Source organism: Nasonia vitripennis, chromosome 4, assembly GCF_009193385.2.
Source record: "Nasonia vitripennis strain AsymCx chromosome 4, Nvit_psr_1.1, whole genome shotgun sequence".
In the NCBI taxonomy this organism is placed as follows: Eukaryota; Metazoa; Arthropoda; class Insecta; order Hymenoptera; family Pteromalidae; genus Nasonia; species Nasonia vitripennis.
In genome coordinates, this window is record NC_045760.1 from 22,335,424 (window position 1) to 22,354,698 (window position 19,275).

The 19,275-nt window shown below is 35.6% G+C and overlaps 3 protein-coding genes across 17 annotated transcripts; 1 reads left to right on the forward strand and 2 right to left on the reverse strand.

Moving 5' to 3' along the window:
* Positions 1-89: 89 nt before the first annotated feature.
* LOC100114426 (39S ribosomal protein L11, mitochondrial) lies at positions 90-1,908 on the forward strand. Its single transcript, XM_016986153.3, has 4 exons — positions 90-207; positions 285-500; positions 654-840; positions 1,182-1,908. The coding sequence occupies exons 2-4, from the start codon at positions 366-368 to the stop codon at positions 1,445-1,447; spliced, it is 588 nt and encodes a 195-aa protein (XP_016841642.1). The 5' UTR covers positions 90-207; positions 285-365; the 3' UTR covers positions 1,448-1,908.
* A 66-nt stretch (positions 1,909-1,974) lies between these two features.
* LOC100114467 lies at positions 1,975-15,480 on the reverse strand. 15 transcript variants are annotated; one of them, XM_032599640.1, is made up of 8 exons: positions 14,811-15,480; positions 10,104-13,778; positions 9,739-9,845; positions 9,552-9,652; positions 7,673-9,477; positions 3,830-7,514; positions 3,119-3,760; positions 2,901-2,985 (listed from the first exon to the last, which is right to left on the reverse strand). In XM_032599640.1, exon 6 carries the CDS (start codon positions 5,385-5,387, stop codon positions 4,371-4,373), a length of 1,017 nt encoding a protein of 338 aa, XP_032455531.1. In that variant the 5' UTR covers positions 5,388-7,514; positions 7,673-9,477; positions 9,552-9,652; positions 9,739-9,845; positions 10,104-13,778; positions 14,811-15,480; the 3' UTR covers positions 2,901-2,985; positions 3,119-3,760; positions 3,830-4,370. The 15 variants fall into 15 exon arrangements, with proteins under 15 accessions (XP_032455532.1, XP_032455531.1, XP_032455528.1 ...); XM_032599637.1 differs by having other exon boundaries at positions 3,830-9,845; positions 10,104-12,338; positions 12,493-12,885; positions 12,983-13,778; XM_032599635.1 differs by having other exon boundaries at positions 3,830-9,652; positions 10,104-12,338; positions 12,493-13,778.
* On the reverse strand, positions 13,970-14,804 carry LOC103318125. The gene has a single exon (XM_008219583.2). The coding sequence runs from the start codon at positions 14,545-14,547 to the stop codon at positions 14,086-14,088; it is 462 nt and encodes a 153-aa protein (XP_008217805.1). The 5' UTR covers positions 14,548-14,804; the 3' UTR covers positions 13,970-14,085.
* Positions 15,481-19,275: the final 3,795 nt, after the last annotated feature.

The following is a 19,275-nucleotide window of genomic DNA, read 5'->3' on the forward strand; positions in this document are numbered from 1 at the left end:
AGATTGTCAGTTATATTAGAAACTAGATTTTATTCTTTTTTTTTTTAATATTCGCGCTTCTAGTATGGCGGACGGTATATTTACGTGTAACACGATCGTGCCGTCACGGGGACGTCTCTGTGCCGACACGTTGTTATCTGGGCATATACGCGTCTATACGCCGACGCAAACGCCATGAACGACGCTATCGCGTATATTCACGTTCACGTGAGTAGATTTCGATTTTCGGCAAACGGTAAAACAGGCTATATATTTAACTTTTTTGTTTTTGAATATACTTATAGGTTATAGTTTTACAGCAGTAGCAGTAGACATGCTAATCGTTTTGTGAGATAAAAAAGTAACTAAATACAGAAATAATAAAAATGTCCAAGTCAGCAGCACGTCTGAAATTTGCAAAAAAAATTGTTGACAAAGTGGATCATTCCTCAAAATTACGAACCAACATACCAGCCGGACAGGCAATGCCAAGTCCACCTTTGGGTCCCCAACTTGGTCAGGTTAGATTTGTGTATTAATTTTTTTGTATATTTGAAGATTGTTCAATTGAAATCTCATTGTTCAAAGTGCATAACAACTGAATGTTAAAATAAACAATAATTACAAATTAGATTTCATTACTCGATTACTTGAATTTAAACAATTATTTTCAGAGAAACATTAATATAGCAGCTTTTGTTAAAGACTTCAATGAAAAAACTGCTCATTTAAAGGAAGGTATACCTATACCTTGTCGAGTAAAAGTCAATCCCGATAGAAGCTACCATTTAGTAATGCACAAACCACCTGCAGTTTATTACTTAAAACAAGCAGCTGGAATCCAAAAGGGTGCATTGGCTCGTAAGTTCAAGTATTGTATAGGAATAATACTTTACTTATCCTTAGTTAAAAAACCTGTATTTATATTGGCTTTTGGAAAGCTACATTAAACAAATTTCAAATTATTAGTCTAATTTTTATGAAACATCAAAATACTGTGGCAATCAAATAATTTCAAGATAAAAATAGCACTATTTAATGTATGTGTAGGAATATATTTATTCATTTTATGTATTGCATCAAACAATTTCATGATACTTCTGCTATACTATAAAAGTATCAATTATTATATCCACTGTATTTTGATTTTTTAATAAAATCAATAAGTAGTGGCATTAATTTTAATGATTTATTGATTTTAGCACCAGAAGTTGTTGGTAAGGTGTCTCTGAAGCATTTATATGAGATTGCAGTAATAAAATCTGAAGATCCACCACTTGCATTAATGAGCTTACAACAGATCACTCAAATGTTGGTAGGCATTGCCAGAACTGTAGGTATAGAAGTAGTAAAACATTTAGATGCTGAAGAGTATAAACAGTTTTTAGAAGAAAGAAAAGTTATATTTGAACAACAACTGAAAGAACTAAAAGAAGCAAAAGAAGCAAAAATGCTACGCACTGGTTAAATATTGTAAAATTAGTCATTTTTATATTTAATTTTATCAATGATAATGTATGTAAGATAATGTAAATAAAACAACATAACACAAATAATCTTCTTATTTATCAAACAATTAAAATTGTCCATAGAAAGTTTTGGAGAAAAAAGGTTGAATAATATATGTTAAGGCTTAATTTTATAAAACAAAAAATCTTTATTCAAGAAAAATATTAAAGGTACATTTTGTGTAAAATAATTAAACTTTTAATCTTTTATTGTTTATTATATATCTGTGAATAAATTTTTTATTAACGAGAAAAATGATCACCTATACAATTATATGTGCATTCGTAAAAAATAAAAAATATGAGTCTACAAGCAAAACAACTAATCAATAAATCTACAATAATTTCTTGAAACAATTTTTCAGTTATTGTTAATGTTTGTTTCATCAATATAGTTCTTTATAATTTCAAAACAAAAAAATTAGATTTTAAAATGTATAAATGATTACAATTAATTTAGTTATTCAATAAAATTAGAATCGAGTGCTTACAGTACTTAACTTGTTATGCATACGAATTTATATTGACGTTAAAAATACAACATTGTTTATAAGAATGTGCAATTCTAAATTATTGTATAATTCGTTATCGGGATCATAATGTAATTGGAAGTCTTCTTCTGGATCATCCCGCAGAGTTCTTCGATGAAGTTTTCTTCTTCAAGGTCCACTGGAGCACTGGTTGTTCATCTTCTTTCGGAATATGCCACGAAGTCCCTCGCCGCTGTCAAATGCATTTTTTCCTGCGATATCCCATGAAGACGCTGCCGTCTCTTCCGTTAATGTTGAATTTTAGTACAATTGTAATAACTCTACTGTTCAACTATTTTAATCCATCAAAATTAATTACAAATCAGGGAATTGTATAATCCTATACTTTTATCAAAGTCCTATTTAAAGTTGACAGTTTTAATATTGTGACCATAATTACAGTTTTTGATATGTTGTTATTAAATGAACATTTTTTTTGCACTGGAATTTTAGAAATTTAAACTATTATTTTAGTTTTAATAAGTAGTTACATAAATGTTACTTTTAAAATATATTAAATAATTAATAACATACTTTTTAAATGTTTTTATTCCAGTACACTGTACTCAATTTTTAATTATTCCTAGCTTGTTATTCATGAATAGTTACAGTTATTGTAATTATATAAAATTTGATATTTCATTTTTTAATATTATCTTGGTGATATAATACAGTATTATCCAATTTAATTCCTTTCACGGAGATATTTTTTAATTTTCAATAAAGTTATGCTAATCTCTAAATTGCATTGTTTTTGTATTTTGTAACTACCATTATCTATTAATTTTAAAGTTTCTTATATACTATAAATTTAATAACTTCGCATACATCTTCAATGCCGAAATCTCTGTCTTCAGTGAATAATTACTTTTTTCCACATCTGTTTTTTAACGTTTATATATATATATCATCTGGTCCAAACATCACCAACATAGTATCCAGTAATTTCTATTTTTCTTCAATTGATTCTAGAATTTAATAATACTGATGCAAATATTTTATTATGAAATACAAATGATAATAATATATTGTGTATTGATTTAAAATTATCCAAGAATCAACTTTTGTAACAAAATATTAGAAATTCTAAATGTTGCTTACTTTATCCTTCAAGCAGATTAAATGAACTAATCAGCATTTAGGTATAGATGAAAATTGGGACAAAACAAAAAATGATTTGGACAAGAAGTCCCGATATATCCATTTTTTCCCTCGAAGTCCACCATTCATCGCCGAAATCTCCGAGTATTCCAGGATAATTTCCGAAGTTCGCTAGAAGTCCATAGTCCGTAAAAAAACCCACGATGTCCTGCGTAGTTCAAAGCTTTATCCCGCGCTGCCGCCAGATAGAAAATCCCACGATGATGAAGATGGTCCTCTTCTGTGCTGCCGTCACGTAACCCCCTCTAACACTTGCCTTTTTTAGTTAAATTTTTTCATTCTTTTTTCCTTTTCTTTTTTTAAATTCCGATTCTTTTTGTTTTCTTTCTGGTTAATTTATTTGATGTTTTTAAGACTTTCAATATATTTGAAGAATTTCTTTCTTGTACAATTATGTTTTCAATTATTTTTAACTTTTTATTTTTTATGAATTTATTTTGCTGTTTTTTTTCTTTTTGACAAAGTTATTTTTGCAAAGGCGTCATATATTTTTTAACTATTGTCTTATTAATGAGTTTAATTGTGACGTCACCAAAGAGACTCTCAATTTATGTTCCACAATAAGGCAGCAATAAAAGAAATCTGTAACAAACGATATTGATTAGTCGCTGCTCAGATTGCTAATAATTTATTGGAAAATTAAAAACTCACTTTTTTTTAGTAAAAGAGATGCTGTTTGGCTGGAACTCTGCATCTACGTAGTCGGAAGTCTACGTTTAATCTGAACATGAAACAACCCGGAAACCCTCGTACTCCACAAGGAAGATGAACGCAGTAACAGAAGCCGTGGACATCCGAAACATGAACCCATAGCCAGGACAGATGGCCTGTCTCCATCACCTCCAGAAGATCATCAGAGGCCAGATTTCGCAAGAACACTCTACGCAGTCCATTTTCTGCATCATCAGGGCACCGAAGACCCGATCGAAGGAAGCTGGACTGCAATGAAGGTACCCAGAAGCTGGCAGCAAAGAAGCCTTCTTCCGAAGTTGTTGAAGCAGAACGACGTTGACCCTAGTAAACTTCTGGTGGACTGCAACTAAAGCCGCCTAAGCAGACGTAAAACCCGCAGGACTGTAACTTAAGCAGCCCGAGCAGATCGAGGACCCGCTGAACCGCATCCGCAGCCGTCCGAACCAGGTAACCGACCCTTTGGACAGTAACCGAGGCTGGCCAAGCCGGTAAAGGCCTGCTAAACTGCAACCATAGCCATCGAAATTGGGTAGTTGACCTGCTGGACCGCTACCGAAACCGTCGAACAGGTGGATATCTCGCAGCCGCCTGTACTGGGTAGTTGACCCGATGGGCCAGAGCCGAAATCGCCAAGCAAGTGGATGACTCGCAGAACAGCCACTGTAGCCAACATGGCAGGTGAATAACCCGCTGAACCGCATCCGTAGCCGTCCGAACCAGGTAGCCGACCTTTTGGACAGCAACCGTAGCTGCTCCAGCAGGCAAAGGCCTGCTGAACTGCAACCATAGCCGTCCGAATTGGGTAGTTGACCGGCAGGACCGCTACCGAAACTGTAGAGCAGGTGTATGACCCGCAGCCGTCTGTACTGGGTAGTTGACCCGATGGTCCAGAGCCGAAATCGCCAAGCAAGTAGATGACTCGCAGAACAGCCACTGTAGCCACCATGGCAGGTGAATAACCCGCTGAACCGCATCCGTAGCAGTCCGAACCGTCCGACCTTTTGGACAGCAACCGTAGCTGCTCAAGCAGGCAAAGGCCTGCTGAACTGCAACCATAGCCGTCCGAATTGGGTAGTTGACCGGCAGGACCGCTACCGAAACTATAGAGCAGGTGGATGACCCGCAGCCGTCTGTACTGGGTAGTTGACCCGATGGACCAGAGCCGAAATCGCCAAGCAAGTGGATGACTCGCAGAACAGCCACTGTAGCCACCATGGCAGGTGAATAACCCGCTGAACCGCATCCGTAGCCGTCCGAACCAGGTAGCCGACCTTTTGGACAGCAACCGTAGCTGATCAAGCAGGCAAAGGCCTGCTGAACTGCAACCATAGCCGTCCGAATTGGGTAGTTGACCGGCAGGACCGCTACCGAAACTGTAGAGCAGGTGTATGACCCGCAGCCGTATGTACTGGGTAGTTGACCCGATGGACCAGAGCCGAAATCGCCAAGCAAGTAGATGACTCGCAGAACAGCCACTGTAGCCACCATGGCAGGTGAATAACCCGCTGAACCGCATCCGTAGCCGTCCGAACCGTCCGACCTTTTGGACAGCAACCGTAGCTGCTCAAGCAGGCAAAGGCCTGCTGAACTGCAACCATAGCCGTCCGAATTGGGTAGTTGACCGGCAGGACCGCTACCGAAACTATAGAGCAGATGGATGACCCGCAGCCGTCTGTACTGGGTAGTTGACCCGATGGACCAGAACCGAAATCGCCAAGCAAGTGGATGACTCGCAGAACAGCCACTGTAGCCACCATGGCAGGTGAATAACCCGCTGAACCGCATCCGTAGCCGTCCGAACCGTCCGACCTTTTGGACAGCAACCGTAGCTGCTCAAGCAGGCAAAGGCCTGCTGAACTGCAACCATAGCCGTCCGAATTGGATAGTTGACCGGCAGGACCGCTACCGAAACTATAGAGCAGGTGGATGACCCGCAGCCGTCTGTACTGGGTAGTTGACCCGATGGACCAGAGCCGAAATCGTCAAGCAAGTGGATGACTCGCAGAACAGCCACTGTAGCCACCATGGCAGGTGAATAACCTGCTGAACCGCATCCTTAGCCGTCCGAACCAGGTAGCCAACCCTTTGGACAGCAACCGTAGCTGCTCAAGCAGGCAAAGGCCTGCTGAACTGCAACCATAGCCGTCCGAATTGGGTAGTTGACCGGCAGGACCGCTACCGAAACCGTAGAGCAGGTGGATGACCCGCAGCTGTCTGTACTGGGTAGTTGACCCGATGGGCCAGAGCCGAAATCGCCAAGTAAGTGAATGACCCGCAGAGCAGCTACTGTAGCCCCCAGAGCAGGTGGATAACCCGCTGAACCGCATCCGTAGCCGTTCGAACCAGGTAGCCGACCCTTTGGACAGCAACCGTAGCTGCTCAAGCAGGCAAAGGCCTGCTGAACTGCAACCATAGCCGTCCGAATTGGATAGTGGACCGGCATGATGGCTACCGAAACCGTAGAGCAGGTGGATGACCCGCAGCCGTCTGTACTGGGTAGTTGACCCGATGGATCAGAGCCGAAATCGCCAAGTAGATGGACTGTAGTCGCCGGAGCTGGTGGATGACCCGTAAGATCGCAATCGTAGCCGTCCGAAATGGGTAGTCGACCCGCTGAACGGCAACTGAAGTCCAAGCAGATGCATGACCCGCAGGACTGAGGTTGAAGCCATTCGATTATGGTTGATGCAGATAATTCGGTAGACCGCAAACAGCAACTGTAGTCCGCACCGCATAGGTATAGACGACCAGCAGAACTGCAACCGTGCAGCCTAAACTGAGTGGATGACCATGATGGATGTCAGCTCTCCAGGGAGGACTGCAGGTGCTGAGGGAATGAAATTGATGAGGCGTGGACAAACATTAACTTCCGAAGTGTTCGGTGTTGCCAGAATAAAAGGACGACCCCAACGGAAGCATCAGGTATTCTGGGGTAGATTGACACTGCTTTGTATAAAAAATCCACGAGCGGACGTCAACTTTCTGGGTAGTTTGAAATCACCCACAAGGCGGTGAGTGTCTTATGAAAGAATAGCGGTTCTCTAAGTGAATGGCCACCATTTGAATAGTGTTGCCTATGAGTGGACGCGGACAGCCATGGGACTGTTGGCCAACTCCGTTGCATACATGATCTCGTTATCCTTTGTCGCTCGTTAAGATCCGTGTGCTAAGTGACTGACGCGAATTTCCAGTCGCTAAAACACTTGGTTAGCAGGGAGATATTTTTATAAGGAAGAGGGTTAACTCACGTATCGAAACCCATCGATATAGTTGCTGTGTTTCTGGGACATTTGGTGTGCACTCGCTGCTCTATTGTGATAACTTAGATTTTTGCTTATTCCGTGTAGTGACTATGCAATGCTTGAAATGCAATTAGGCTGTTGGTATGGACAGGCGACCTACTTATGCCTCAACATTGACAATTACATTTTCTTACACATGCTCAAATAAAATTTCTTTTTGCAACATTTACAGATTCAACTGTCTTTTAAATACTCCTTTTCATTTTTCCTTAATGCATCCCATCAAAATCATTTAATTATATTTACAAATAGCAGATCTCATCAATATTTGCATATAAAAATGTAATCACATCTAACGAGAATTACAATTATGTGTATATATGTGTTCATATAAGTGCTTTCTGAAAAATTTATAAATTTATAGTATAAGTTTGGACATTGATTAGTTATCCCCAGTCCCCCTTAGTTTATTACAATATTTTAAAGTAAGTTTTGTACAATAGTGCAATAAGATAAATTAGTTCAAAAATTAGCTTTCTGATTTCATAAATTCACTCACCAAACTACTCACTTTTAACTATAAAAATACTTATTCCTTCTGTTTTCTGTGATTCGCATTTTTTTTCAATGTAAAATTCTTGTATTTCTTTGTATTTCAGCTATTTAAACATTTAATTTTTTAATCCAATCAATTCACAATTTTTTTCATGTAAACATCATCACAGATAAACTTTCACTTATAACATGTACTTGATCACGAATAAAAAATATCAACACAAATCAAATAATAATATTGTAAACATCAATATTGCTCATTTTAAATTAAATTCATAAACTATTAAACTTCACCTTACTAATTTCAAACAGTATACATTCAGTCTTATTAATTATTGACTTTTAAATTATATTTAAATAACTTCATTTATATTATCTCAATATACTGAAATAATTATATTTTTTTTCATTCTTCAATTAAAATTATCAAACTATAATTGCTGACATAATGCTTCACTTGCTTGGTCCAGAATTTATTTTACTTTTTATTTTACTCGTTAAATTTTAACAATTTTTTTATTATATCTGTTATGCTTCAGTTTTCCATAATAATCTTTTCTTATTCAATCTAATGCCATGTGCATTTAATACCTTGATTACTGCTTTCATTTATTTTGGTAATATTTGGTAATAATTTAAAAGTCTTGTCTTTTTATTTATTGCAAATCTATTTCTAATTTTCTGTTAGATCTACTTCTCTCAGATAGAAAAACCATAGATAATGGAAAGCAAAACAATTAAGATTCAAAATGCAAATTATTTTCCTAAATACAATTATGTTAGAGTATATACATTAAAAAATTTCGTTAACTAGGGTTATTTTATACAGTACCTCAAAATGCACATGAAAATTATCCTGAAAATTTAAGCATTCTAACAAAAGTGTAACTTTGTGATAAAAGCACATAAAAAACAATTAAAAACGTAAATTGACCAATAGTGCATGTATTGTTTAGAATTTCTGGCAATTTTGTGAAAAAGCTTATGCCCTTAATTTAGTTATGTATCCATGCATTTTTCGATGTAAATTATAGCAATTTTTTACACCTTTATACGTTGCTATCAACGATGTTCAAGTCATAGTTATCTTATAATGATTCAAAGGATTGAAATAACATGTATTAGGTACAAACATACAGAAAATTCACGGATTCAACCTGCAGAAAAATATCCAAAATACCTCTTTATAATGCTGATGATGCATGCCTTTTGTTTAGTTCTACATTTACTTTATGTACATAAATGCAATAAAACACTAACAATCAGCTTCATTCAACGACTAATACTGTTAATGTTCTTTTAGTGAAGAATATTAATTCAGAAAAAGAAACAGTGATACCTTCACTTGTCCATAAAAAAATTCTATCTAGCATTAAGCATCCAATTTTGATTGTCCAAACCACACAATTCAGCAAATGTCTTGTTTATATGCAATAAATACTTATTCTGCTCTGCATTCCTGAAGCTCAAAAAAAAGTGTTCTCCCCCCTTAACAGCTATTTTCTTAACATATATGCGCATAATTGTGTATAAAATATAAAAGTACTACAAATTAGAATGTATGTTAAATTGATAACTTTGAAAAAAGACTTACAAGCACAAATATGTTTAGCTATAAACATTAATTTTGGCTGGATTGGAAAAACTGCTCATATATGAGGACTCAATTTTTACATAACAGCAGGAATCGTGATATTCTGAAGCAAAGAAGATTTCCATTCCCCTAATTTCCCCAAAAATGTTATGAATACGCTTACTTTTCTCGCAGTTTCTTCTTATCTGGGACAATCCTAATGTGGTACACATCTCCTGAAGGAAAAAATAAACACAACCGCCCCATACACTGTATATATATGATGCAATATTTTCGTAATAAAGCATACCTGATAGTATTTTTAGAATAATTAGAATGCCATTCGATAGTCGATTATTTGCTTGATGTCTCAAATCTTGAATTGTGCACTGCATCTCTTATATCCTGAAGCTCAAAAAAAAAAAAAAACGAATTGCCCATCCCCCTGGATATGTTTTAATTTCAATCAATTTTAAAATGACAATATAAAGTTTTACCCGGAACCATGAAATCATGCGTAACTTTCACGTGTTGGTCGTATTCTTATTAGCCAAAAGCAGAAGGTAGTCAAAGTATCCACAGCAAACAGTGTTGTATTAACGAGCTGAAGTAAAAACAAATTCGCTTTTTGCATTCCCACCCAACCCTCATGAAATATATATATATATATATATATATATATATATATATATATATATATATATATATATATATATATATATATATATATATATACACACACACACACACACACACACACACACACACACACACACACACACACATTTGAAAAGATTTCATCCGTTTTTTTGTCAATCACATTTAACTCTATATACAAACGCTTTAAAAAAATGTTTGTTACCTCAACATTCAATTCTTAAAGCAGAGAATGGCTATCTTACATTCTAGACAGTAGCAATGCTGTAACCGTTAGTAACCAACAAAGATGAATTAAAGCAATATCCTTGATTTGAATCTGCGAAAACAACAATTATTTTGGCCCATAAGGCAAACAGACAAACATAAGAGACAAATGTATACTTATATCTTGCAAAAAATTTTATTTATAACTGGAATAGTTATAAATCCTATATATAGAAGTGTGCAGCAAAATATTAAAAATGTTTTTCTACTACTTATTTAACTTCCTCAAAAACGCTTTTTTGACTGTTCTACCTGCGAAAATAACAAATATTCCATCCCACAAGGGAAAATGCAGTATATCCAATATGTATTGGCACAACAAAATATAGAAATGTTCTATCACTATCAACATTTTTTTATTATTAAAGAGAAAGTGAAAAAAAAATTAATAAAATCAGTACCTGAAAACTGAAATATTTACTCTCTAAATCTCGACTCGTGATGAATTTCATGAACCTCAATCTGTGAAAATATTGGTTTATCTAGCCCTTAAATAGGCAATACAATGTGATATATATACATATATACATATATATATATAAATAAAAGTTAAACAAGTTATCAAACTTAAAGGGTTCTATTAAGATTTTAGTTAATTTTATAACATTATCCAAATGTGCAAAATCATTAACTCACGCTATTTATTAGTTTCCTACTACTGCTGCATTATAATAATCCCGATAGGTATTCTTTTCATTGTGACCTTCTTCATTTTTATCTGTGAAAATAACGATTATCTCGTCCCTCACGTGAAAAAATAAATGTATAAATTTACGAAATATTTAAAAACTTATCCATGAAATTCTTAGCTTTTCCTTAATCAAATATTTATTGCAATAATGCTTGTTTCAATACTATTTTATTTTATTTATGTTTTCTAATCATCTGTCAGACCTTATACAAATGCCTTTTAAAGCAAAACTTAGCTGTATGAATCTTAGTTTTTCCTTATTTTGTTATAGTTGGCAAAATCTGTTTTAATTGATCTTATTCAATGACTTGAAAATGGATTTAAAAATATATAAATGATTCATTAAATTATCTGGACATATTGAATTAATCTTAGCCTCATAAAGACAATCACAAAATTTCTAACATTCTCAATTCTTTAAGCAATGAAAATTGAATTTGAATCAGTTTAATTTTCATACAAAGTTATGAAAATGATAACTCACGATCAACTATATTTGTACTTTTACAACAGCTTAGACTCGATACTGCACTGTTGTCTACAAACTTGTAGATAGCAACATCATTGTTTGAATCTGTGAAAACACCGTTTATTCTGCCCCTATTATGGGGTACAAGAGAATATAACTACATTGATAACATTACTGATTTAATTTTTAAATAAATGATAAGTTTCGTTTGACATAATTAATACTTAATTTTCATATAAATTCATGGAAACATTATTTAACTAACAAATTGTTATTGTACTCTTACAGCATTTTATACTCGATGCTGCATTGTTGTCTATAAACTTATTGAAAGCAACATTGTTGTTTAAATCTGTGAAAATACCAATTATTTTGCCCCCATTATGGGGTAAAAGAGGATATAACTACATTGATAACATGATTGATTTTTTAATTTTTAAATATATGATCTATTTAATCAGAGCAATGAATACTTAATTTTCACAATGAACAGTTTTAGCGCCCTTACAACAGCTCATACTCTGCACTGTTGTTTATAATCTTATCGATATTATTGTTGTTTCAATCTGTAAAAATACCTATTATTCTGGCCCCTATCAGGGGTAAAGAAGGTTATAACTACATAGATTACGTTCTTGATTTTTGAATTTCAAATAAGACTTTTTTTTCAATCAAAGTAATCAATACTTATTTTTCATATAAATTCATGAAAATATATTATTAAACTCACGATAAACTGTTTTTGTACTCTTACAGCAGCTTCAATCTGTGAAAATACCGATTATTCTGCCCTCATTATGGGGTAAAGGAGAACTACATGTTTACTTTATGATTGATTTTTAAGTGTAAAACTGTTTGTTTGATTAAAATAATCATTACTTGATTATCGTATAAATGTATGGAAACATTATATATAACTCACGATGGATTGTTTTTGTACTGTTACAGCATCTTATACTTGTTACTGTATTGTTGTCTATGAACGTATTAACAGCGATTGGCCATGTTTTAATCTGTGAAAATACCGATTATTCTGGACCCATTAGAGGTAAAGCAATACACAACTACATTGATTTTTAAATTTCTACTATTAAATCTTTCCATTAAATGAGTCTGTCTATATTGATTGTACTTTAAATTGAAAATTCCATGCAATGACTTTTGTACCTGGTAAATATCGCCATAACTACTCCAAATTCACCCCCCTTCATGTAGTGATTAATGTTCAAGGCCACTTTTTGTTGCTCATGAACGCACTATCATCCTTGATTTATCTGCGAAAATACCGATTATTTTGGCCCCACTTGGGGGCAAGAAAGAGCAATACTACTACAGTATCTTAGTATAATATTAAATCGGTTTTGGTATCAATAAACTATTTTTCCAATTTCATGCAAATACCTCCATACCTGGAGAATTATTTAATTCTACGATAACCTGCATAAGGCTGTGGCAGAATTGAAATTTGTGTGACGCTTAGGTTGATGTTGATTGTCGTTTGAGGATCGCCGATAGCCGAATCATAACCAACCTCCTTGTATTTCACTTTCCGCTTATAACCTGAGAAAATAGTATTTTTGGGGGGCATTTTTAATTGACTGACCCGCTCACCCTTTCGATCGTTTCCGACTTTTCCACCTCGTAATCTCTCTCTCACTTTGTATCTGGTGGGACGAATTAGTGATGGAGTGACCGGACGATACATGAGCGTGCGAAGGTAAGGTGTTCGTGTACAACTCAACGTTGTGTGCGAATCTGAATCGGGCTGTACTGCGTTTGGCCGTCTATAAAAAAACAGACTTTCTCCCATCCTTCCCCAATACAATCATTCCGCTCACCACAATTTCTTATTTGAGTATCTTAAAGGCCAATCACGCTGCTGCCAACAACCCGGACTGCTACCTTTTTTGATCTCTGGACTCGCAATGATTTCTAAGACGATTTCCATACTGAAAAGGAGTGACGAAATTAATAGATTAAGAGTGAACATTTTAATGTGGGAAATCAGTATACTTCTTTGTTTTATTTTTTTAGTAAAAATGTTTATTTATTTTTAACATCATTTTTGATGATACTCAGTTGTTTTTTTGTATAAATAATATTGTTTTGATGATTGCACACCAGAATAGATTACAATTTATAATAAAAAATACATTTCACTAATCTCAATGAAACAATTAATCTTGCAATAAAGTCTTTTTTCTCGTATACAGGTACTAGAGTTCGTTTGAAGTAACATAAAATAGTAAAAAAATAGTAACTCTGCTATCTAAAGATTTGATTGAAATTTTTGCAAACAAATAAAAAACTTTGGTTTTGATACGATCTACAAACCACACCGATGACAGGCATAGAGGCCCGCAAGCGTGAGGTCATGGTTCCTGAGGCAGCCCCAAGGTCACCAGAGTCAGCCACGCCCGACGCCCATCCCATTTCCATCTCAAACGGCGAGACTGCAAGTAAAAAATATCCAGATATACACCATGGTAGTGATGAAAATGTGTATCTCCTCGGGATGCTTCGGGCACCGAATGCGATAACGAGCATCAGCTAGCAGCCTCATCTTCCGTTGCTGTCGTTGTTGTTGAGGGTCGCCGTTGAACCTGGACATCAGGAATGACGTGTGGCTGCTTCAGCTCCATCCTTATATGTTTCTTGGATAATCGAAAGAACCGATTCATGGCGGTTTTTCGATAAACGCAACAGCGGCAGTGGCAGCTTTTAAAGTGATTTTTCGCGTCGGAAGCGGCAGCGATTCCTTCATCGTTGAAGAGGCGCTTTAATTTCACTCAGCTGCGACATGAACGAGTCCAAGCTACTTAGTTCGGGGCACAAAGGACCGTTCCACACGTTGTACTGGTCTTGTGTGTACAGTGCATTGTAGCCGTTCACCTTGTTCGAGACATCTTGATAGTCGCCGCCATCTTGGAAGCCATTTCTGAACTCTCCGTCTTTATAGTCGCCATCTTTGTAGCAGATGTCCTCGAGCAGGCGTTGCTTCATCTCCTGCCACTTCATGATTCTCGTCATCTGCTTGTTGCGAAGCTCGTGCTCTGCTTTGCACAAAACCGACGTCAGGACGGCCTCGACGCGGAGGTTGCGCCTGCGATTTCTTCGACAAAGAATTTTCTTCGAGCGCACTCTGCTTATCCAGTTGGCGAGCTGCTCCGTTTGGCTCGGCTGGTCCGCGTCGAATTCTCTCGGCCTCACTGTGGCACCCATTTGTCCCTGATGCTGCGATGACGTCACCTCTGGCGGAATTTCCCGCTTCACAGCTGCTGCGTATTTATAGTGTACGCTCTCGTCGAAGCTTCTCAAAGGCCGCGTACTGAATAGTGACGTATAAGCTCGACAAAGACTACGTTCTCGACTTAGCGACACTTCTCGATATTTCTCGATAAAAAACTCTCCGAACTGACGATCACAATACTGACTCTTCTGTTTCTTAATTATTAGAAAATAATCAAGAATAAACACCAACCAACCTGTATCTGCTCGTGTTTCTCTTCGTGCAGAAGCCTCGAATATCCTCCACACGCCGAGAAACAGGAAACGGGACTTTCGAAGCCAGCCGCCGAGCGAGACAAAGTCCGCACCGTCCGAAGGTGAAAACAGGAATGCCTGCCCGAGCAGCTCGAGGGGGGGTATTTATAGGCAGCCGCCGCGCTGTATCGCTCCGCTCTCCCGATGAAAAGTAGTTCCCGAACGAGCTACTCCTTTGCGCTCAAATCTTCGATATTTTTCCACCTTAATGCATGTAAGCGTCTTTGGTGAACCAGCGATGACAGTTGGTGAGCAATTTTTCATGGAAAAATAGCAGTCCATCGAAAAATCAGCGCAGTGCTAGAAAGATCGACGTGGCGTAGGAAATGCGTTGCGCGGCCACCCCTCCCTCTCACGACGGATACAACTTAGGGGGAGAGGTGAAGCCGTCAGCATAGGCTGCACTCGCTGCGACGTTTGTTCCTGGATGATCGACGTTGCCAAATCTCGAAAGTGCTCGATCTTTCTTTACCCTTTGTGTATAACATAGCCATTTGCGCTTTTGAGGCTCATATTTCCTGGCCAAACAAAGCTTTCACGGTTAAATAATTGAGTACTGTCTCTCGAGTTATTGAGAAAACTCGACATTCGAACTAGAAAACTCGTTGAATCAAGCTAATGAAGCTGATCAGGCGATCGAGGAGAAAATATAGTCCTCGACGTGGCAACGTCGCTTTTCACACTATACGCAATATCAAAAACTACAGAGTATACCTATATATGTATGCAGCAGCATACGTATGAGAAACGAAACTCGAACAATCTCTTTTGCTTTCTAAATCTCATTACTTATTTTTTAAAATCTCATGATACAATCAGAGGAGCATCCAATCATTCAAACAATAACAATTATGATAGTATACATAGAGGTAAAACGTGTTTATTCGTTACGAAGCCAACGATAGAAAACATCGATTTTAATTCTTCATTATGTTGAAGTATTTTATTTTCTATTATTTTCTAAATATCAAATAACATTTATTTATTTATGATGAGGTCGGAGAGCGTTTAAACTCGTCGTTTTTACCACGCCTTAAAGTACACACATATAACTATATAGCTGTAACTTTTCGAATGGGTCGTTATTCTATATATGTATTTTGTATAATTTTAGAGCATAAGGCAGCACAAATAAAATCCATAGCTATATAATATACAATTGAGTAATTTAAAATATGCAATCAGCAGAGTTTACTTATAGGTTCAAAATTTTACAAAAAATTACGCGATCGATGTTTAATCTAATATTTATATAGATATGTATGAGACTAAATATATATACCTATATGTAGCATTGAGATAACGAAGGAATAAGATGTTCGTACCAATACGCAGGAAACAAAGCGTCGAGCGAATGACGCATATATTTATACGCTCGATCTGCTGATTCTGGCGTAAATATTTCTGTGACGCAGACCGTCATTGAAAAACCGTTTTACAGTTCGTGTGATTCATCTCTTTATAATTTAACTTATATATCTTCGAAATATATCTGAATATTTTGTACATCCTATATACTTATATATACCAATAAAAGTTATTATGAAATGCGCATAAATAACATATCACAATATTTGATTCAGGCATATATTTATTGACACATGAAATATTAAAAAATAGAGTTTAGTTGAAATTAATTATAAGGTTACAGACTAAATAATATACTTGCATTATTTAATCTGTAGCATACGATCATAATGTATGGTGCGTTATTTTTAAATCTTTTTGGCTTACTTGAAAGTACACATGCAATGTAAAAGTCGAACATTGTAACAAATAAATATACATAAATTAAAAATAAATTGAAAACAAACAAGTTATTTTTGTGACACGAACAAAAAAAAATGCATGCGCATTAATTATATATATACAGGGTGGGCCATTTTAATCAAACCAGTCTAATAACTCCTAAATTAAGCCATGAACAGAAAAATTGTTCAGATGAAAGTTGTCCAGGATCAAGGGGGACATCTTTTTGTGCAATTAATTTTGACCTTGAACTCAAATTTCAAGGTCATTTGAAGGTCAAATATTTTTTTTTAATAGGAACCTCTATTTTTGATAGCAGATTTGGAAAGAACAAGAAATGTTACGTCCAAAAGTCAACATCCTCTAAAAGCTCTGGCAGTCGATCTCTGAGCAATGCCAAATAGCTATTCTGGTTAACATTTTGACCGAAAAAATATGGCCCAATCAGGTAACCATTAATAATCCCACACCACGCCATTAAACTCCATCGGTTTTGATGGTCAATAGCCCTGTACCAGTGGGGATTTACAGGTGACCAGTAGTTACTATTGTGCCTATTTAATTAACCATCACTGCGAAATATAGCCTCGTCAGAAAACATAACAAATCTGGATCATTTTGTAAAACTCCTAAAGCCCACTGGAAAAAGTTAATACGCATTAGAAAATGGCGTGGCCTCAGCTCATGAACTAATCTTATGTGGTAATCGTGATAGTGGAGATTATTCACTCAGATATTTAAAATTATCATGTTTACTTCAAAATTTACTTTTGACCACTAAAAATTTGTTAACGAATGTTAAACAAGCATCCTAGTGAGAGGCAAGGGGACTCACAGTAAACAAGCACCCCAGTGAGAGGCAAGGGGACTCACGTTAAAAAAGCACCCCAAAGGGAACATAATCCTAATACGTTCACGTCGTTGTTCCTGGGTAGCGCTGAAATTAGGGAATTATTTTGTTTTCAAGGTAAATATTTTCATGGTCATTGTCACATTGGGTTTGAATATTCATCATAAAAGTACATTAACTACGATTATTCTATCAGAAAATGCGATTAAATAGCTATTACAGTATTTCTTAACATTTGACCTTAAAATGACCTTGTGAAGGTCATGAAAAAAATTTTGAAATACCGTTTCGGACGTAAAATTTCCTGTTATTTCCGAATATGCTATCAAAAATAGGGGTTCCTATTAAAAAAAAAAATTTTGACCTTCAAATGACCTTGAAATTTGAGTTCAAGGTCAAAACTAATTGCACAAAAAGATGTCCCCCTTGATCCTGGACAACTTTCATCTGAACAATTTTTCTGTTCATGGCTTAATTTAGGAGTTATTAGACTGGTTTGATTAAAATGGCCCACCCTGTATATGTGTGTGTGCGCGCGCGTGTGTGTGAAAATAATGGTCGTCTAAGAAAAATTCATAAGGAATCAAAACTTTGTCCTTGAGATTTATTTATTGTTATTGCGAAAGCTAATATAATTGGAAATTGTTTTCTATAAAGAGTAAATGGTAATGCAGAATTTTCTCCAGTATATAAGGTGATTCTTGGTATAAAGACTTTATTTCCAATATTCTCTCCAGTAATTATTTCTGCTTCAATATTATATTGATATAATTTAACAATTTTTAAACGAGTCCCATTGCACAGACCATCTATTATACTCAAATTTTGAATTAACATTACTGTTGAATTTATCTTTAAGTCCAATTTATGATGTGGAAGACCTCTAATTTCATTTAACATTTCAATTGGATAATTTAGATGAATATTTTCGTCAGTTTGATCTACACTTTTATGTGTTGCGTAATCTTTACTGTAATATGTCCATGATTCGCCATATAACAATTTTAATACTTTATTTTTTATAATTTTAATATCTTCATTATGAGGAGCTAAAATTACAGAATTTATAGAAATATTTTGATTAATATTGCTATAAATTTTGTCACAAACATCATTAGTTTTCCAAAGTTGAGGTATTCTGAAAGGATTAATTTTACCTTCTCCTATATATGTACTAATAATGATGAGAATTCTCTATCATAAGAACGAATATTTTTTTTTAATTTTAAAACTTTGAAAAGAGGCCATAATTTGTAAGAGAGTGATAATGTGTAATAGAGCAAAATGAATCGAATCTACAATCCCACACACTCCATAGTATTAAGTAAGTATATATATCGTCGCTCTGTACGAAGACTAGCACAGTTCAAATTTTCAAACGAAAACTAGCACAACTCACGTATTTCCTGCGAAGACTAGCACAACTCGCGACTTATATCACTTAAAATGTGAGTATTTTACGTTTTTATTGGATTATTGGGTACCTACTATAGTTAAGTTAATGAAAACCTTGGTCAAAGACAGACAAACCTCAAAGTTTTAAAAAATTTCAAAAATTTCTAACAATAGTGATCAATTTAAATAAACGCTTGTAAAAGATTATTGTATTTGTGAAAACAATGTTAAATTCGGTAAAAAATTGTAAATGGTGAACATATAAAAATGTTCATTAGGGACATTTTCGCAAAAATCAGGAAATTTTTATAGAAAATCGTTGTTGAAAGTTTGAGTTGTGCTAGTTTTCGCGACAAATGCGCGAGTTGTGCTAGTCTTCGCGGGAAATTTTGAGTTGTGCTAGTCTAGCGTGC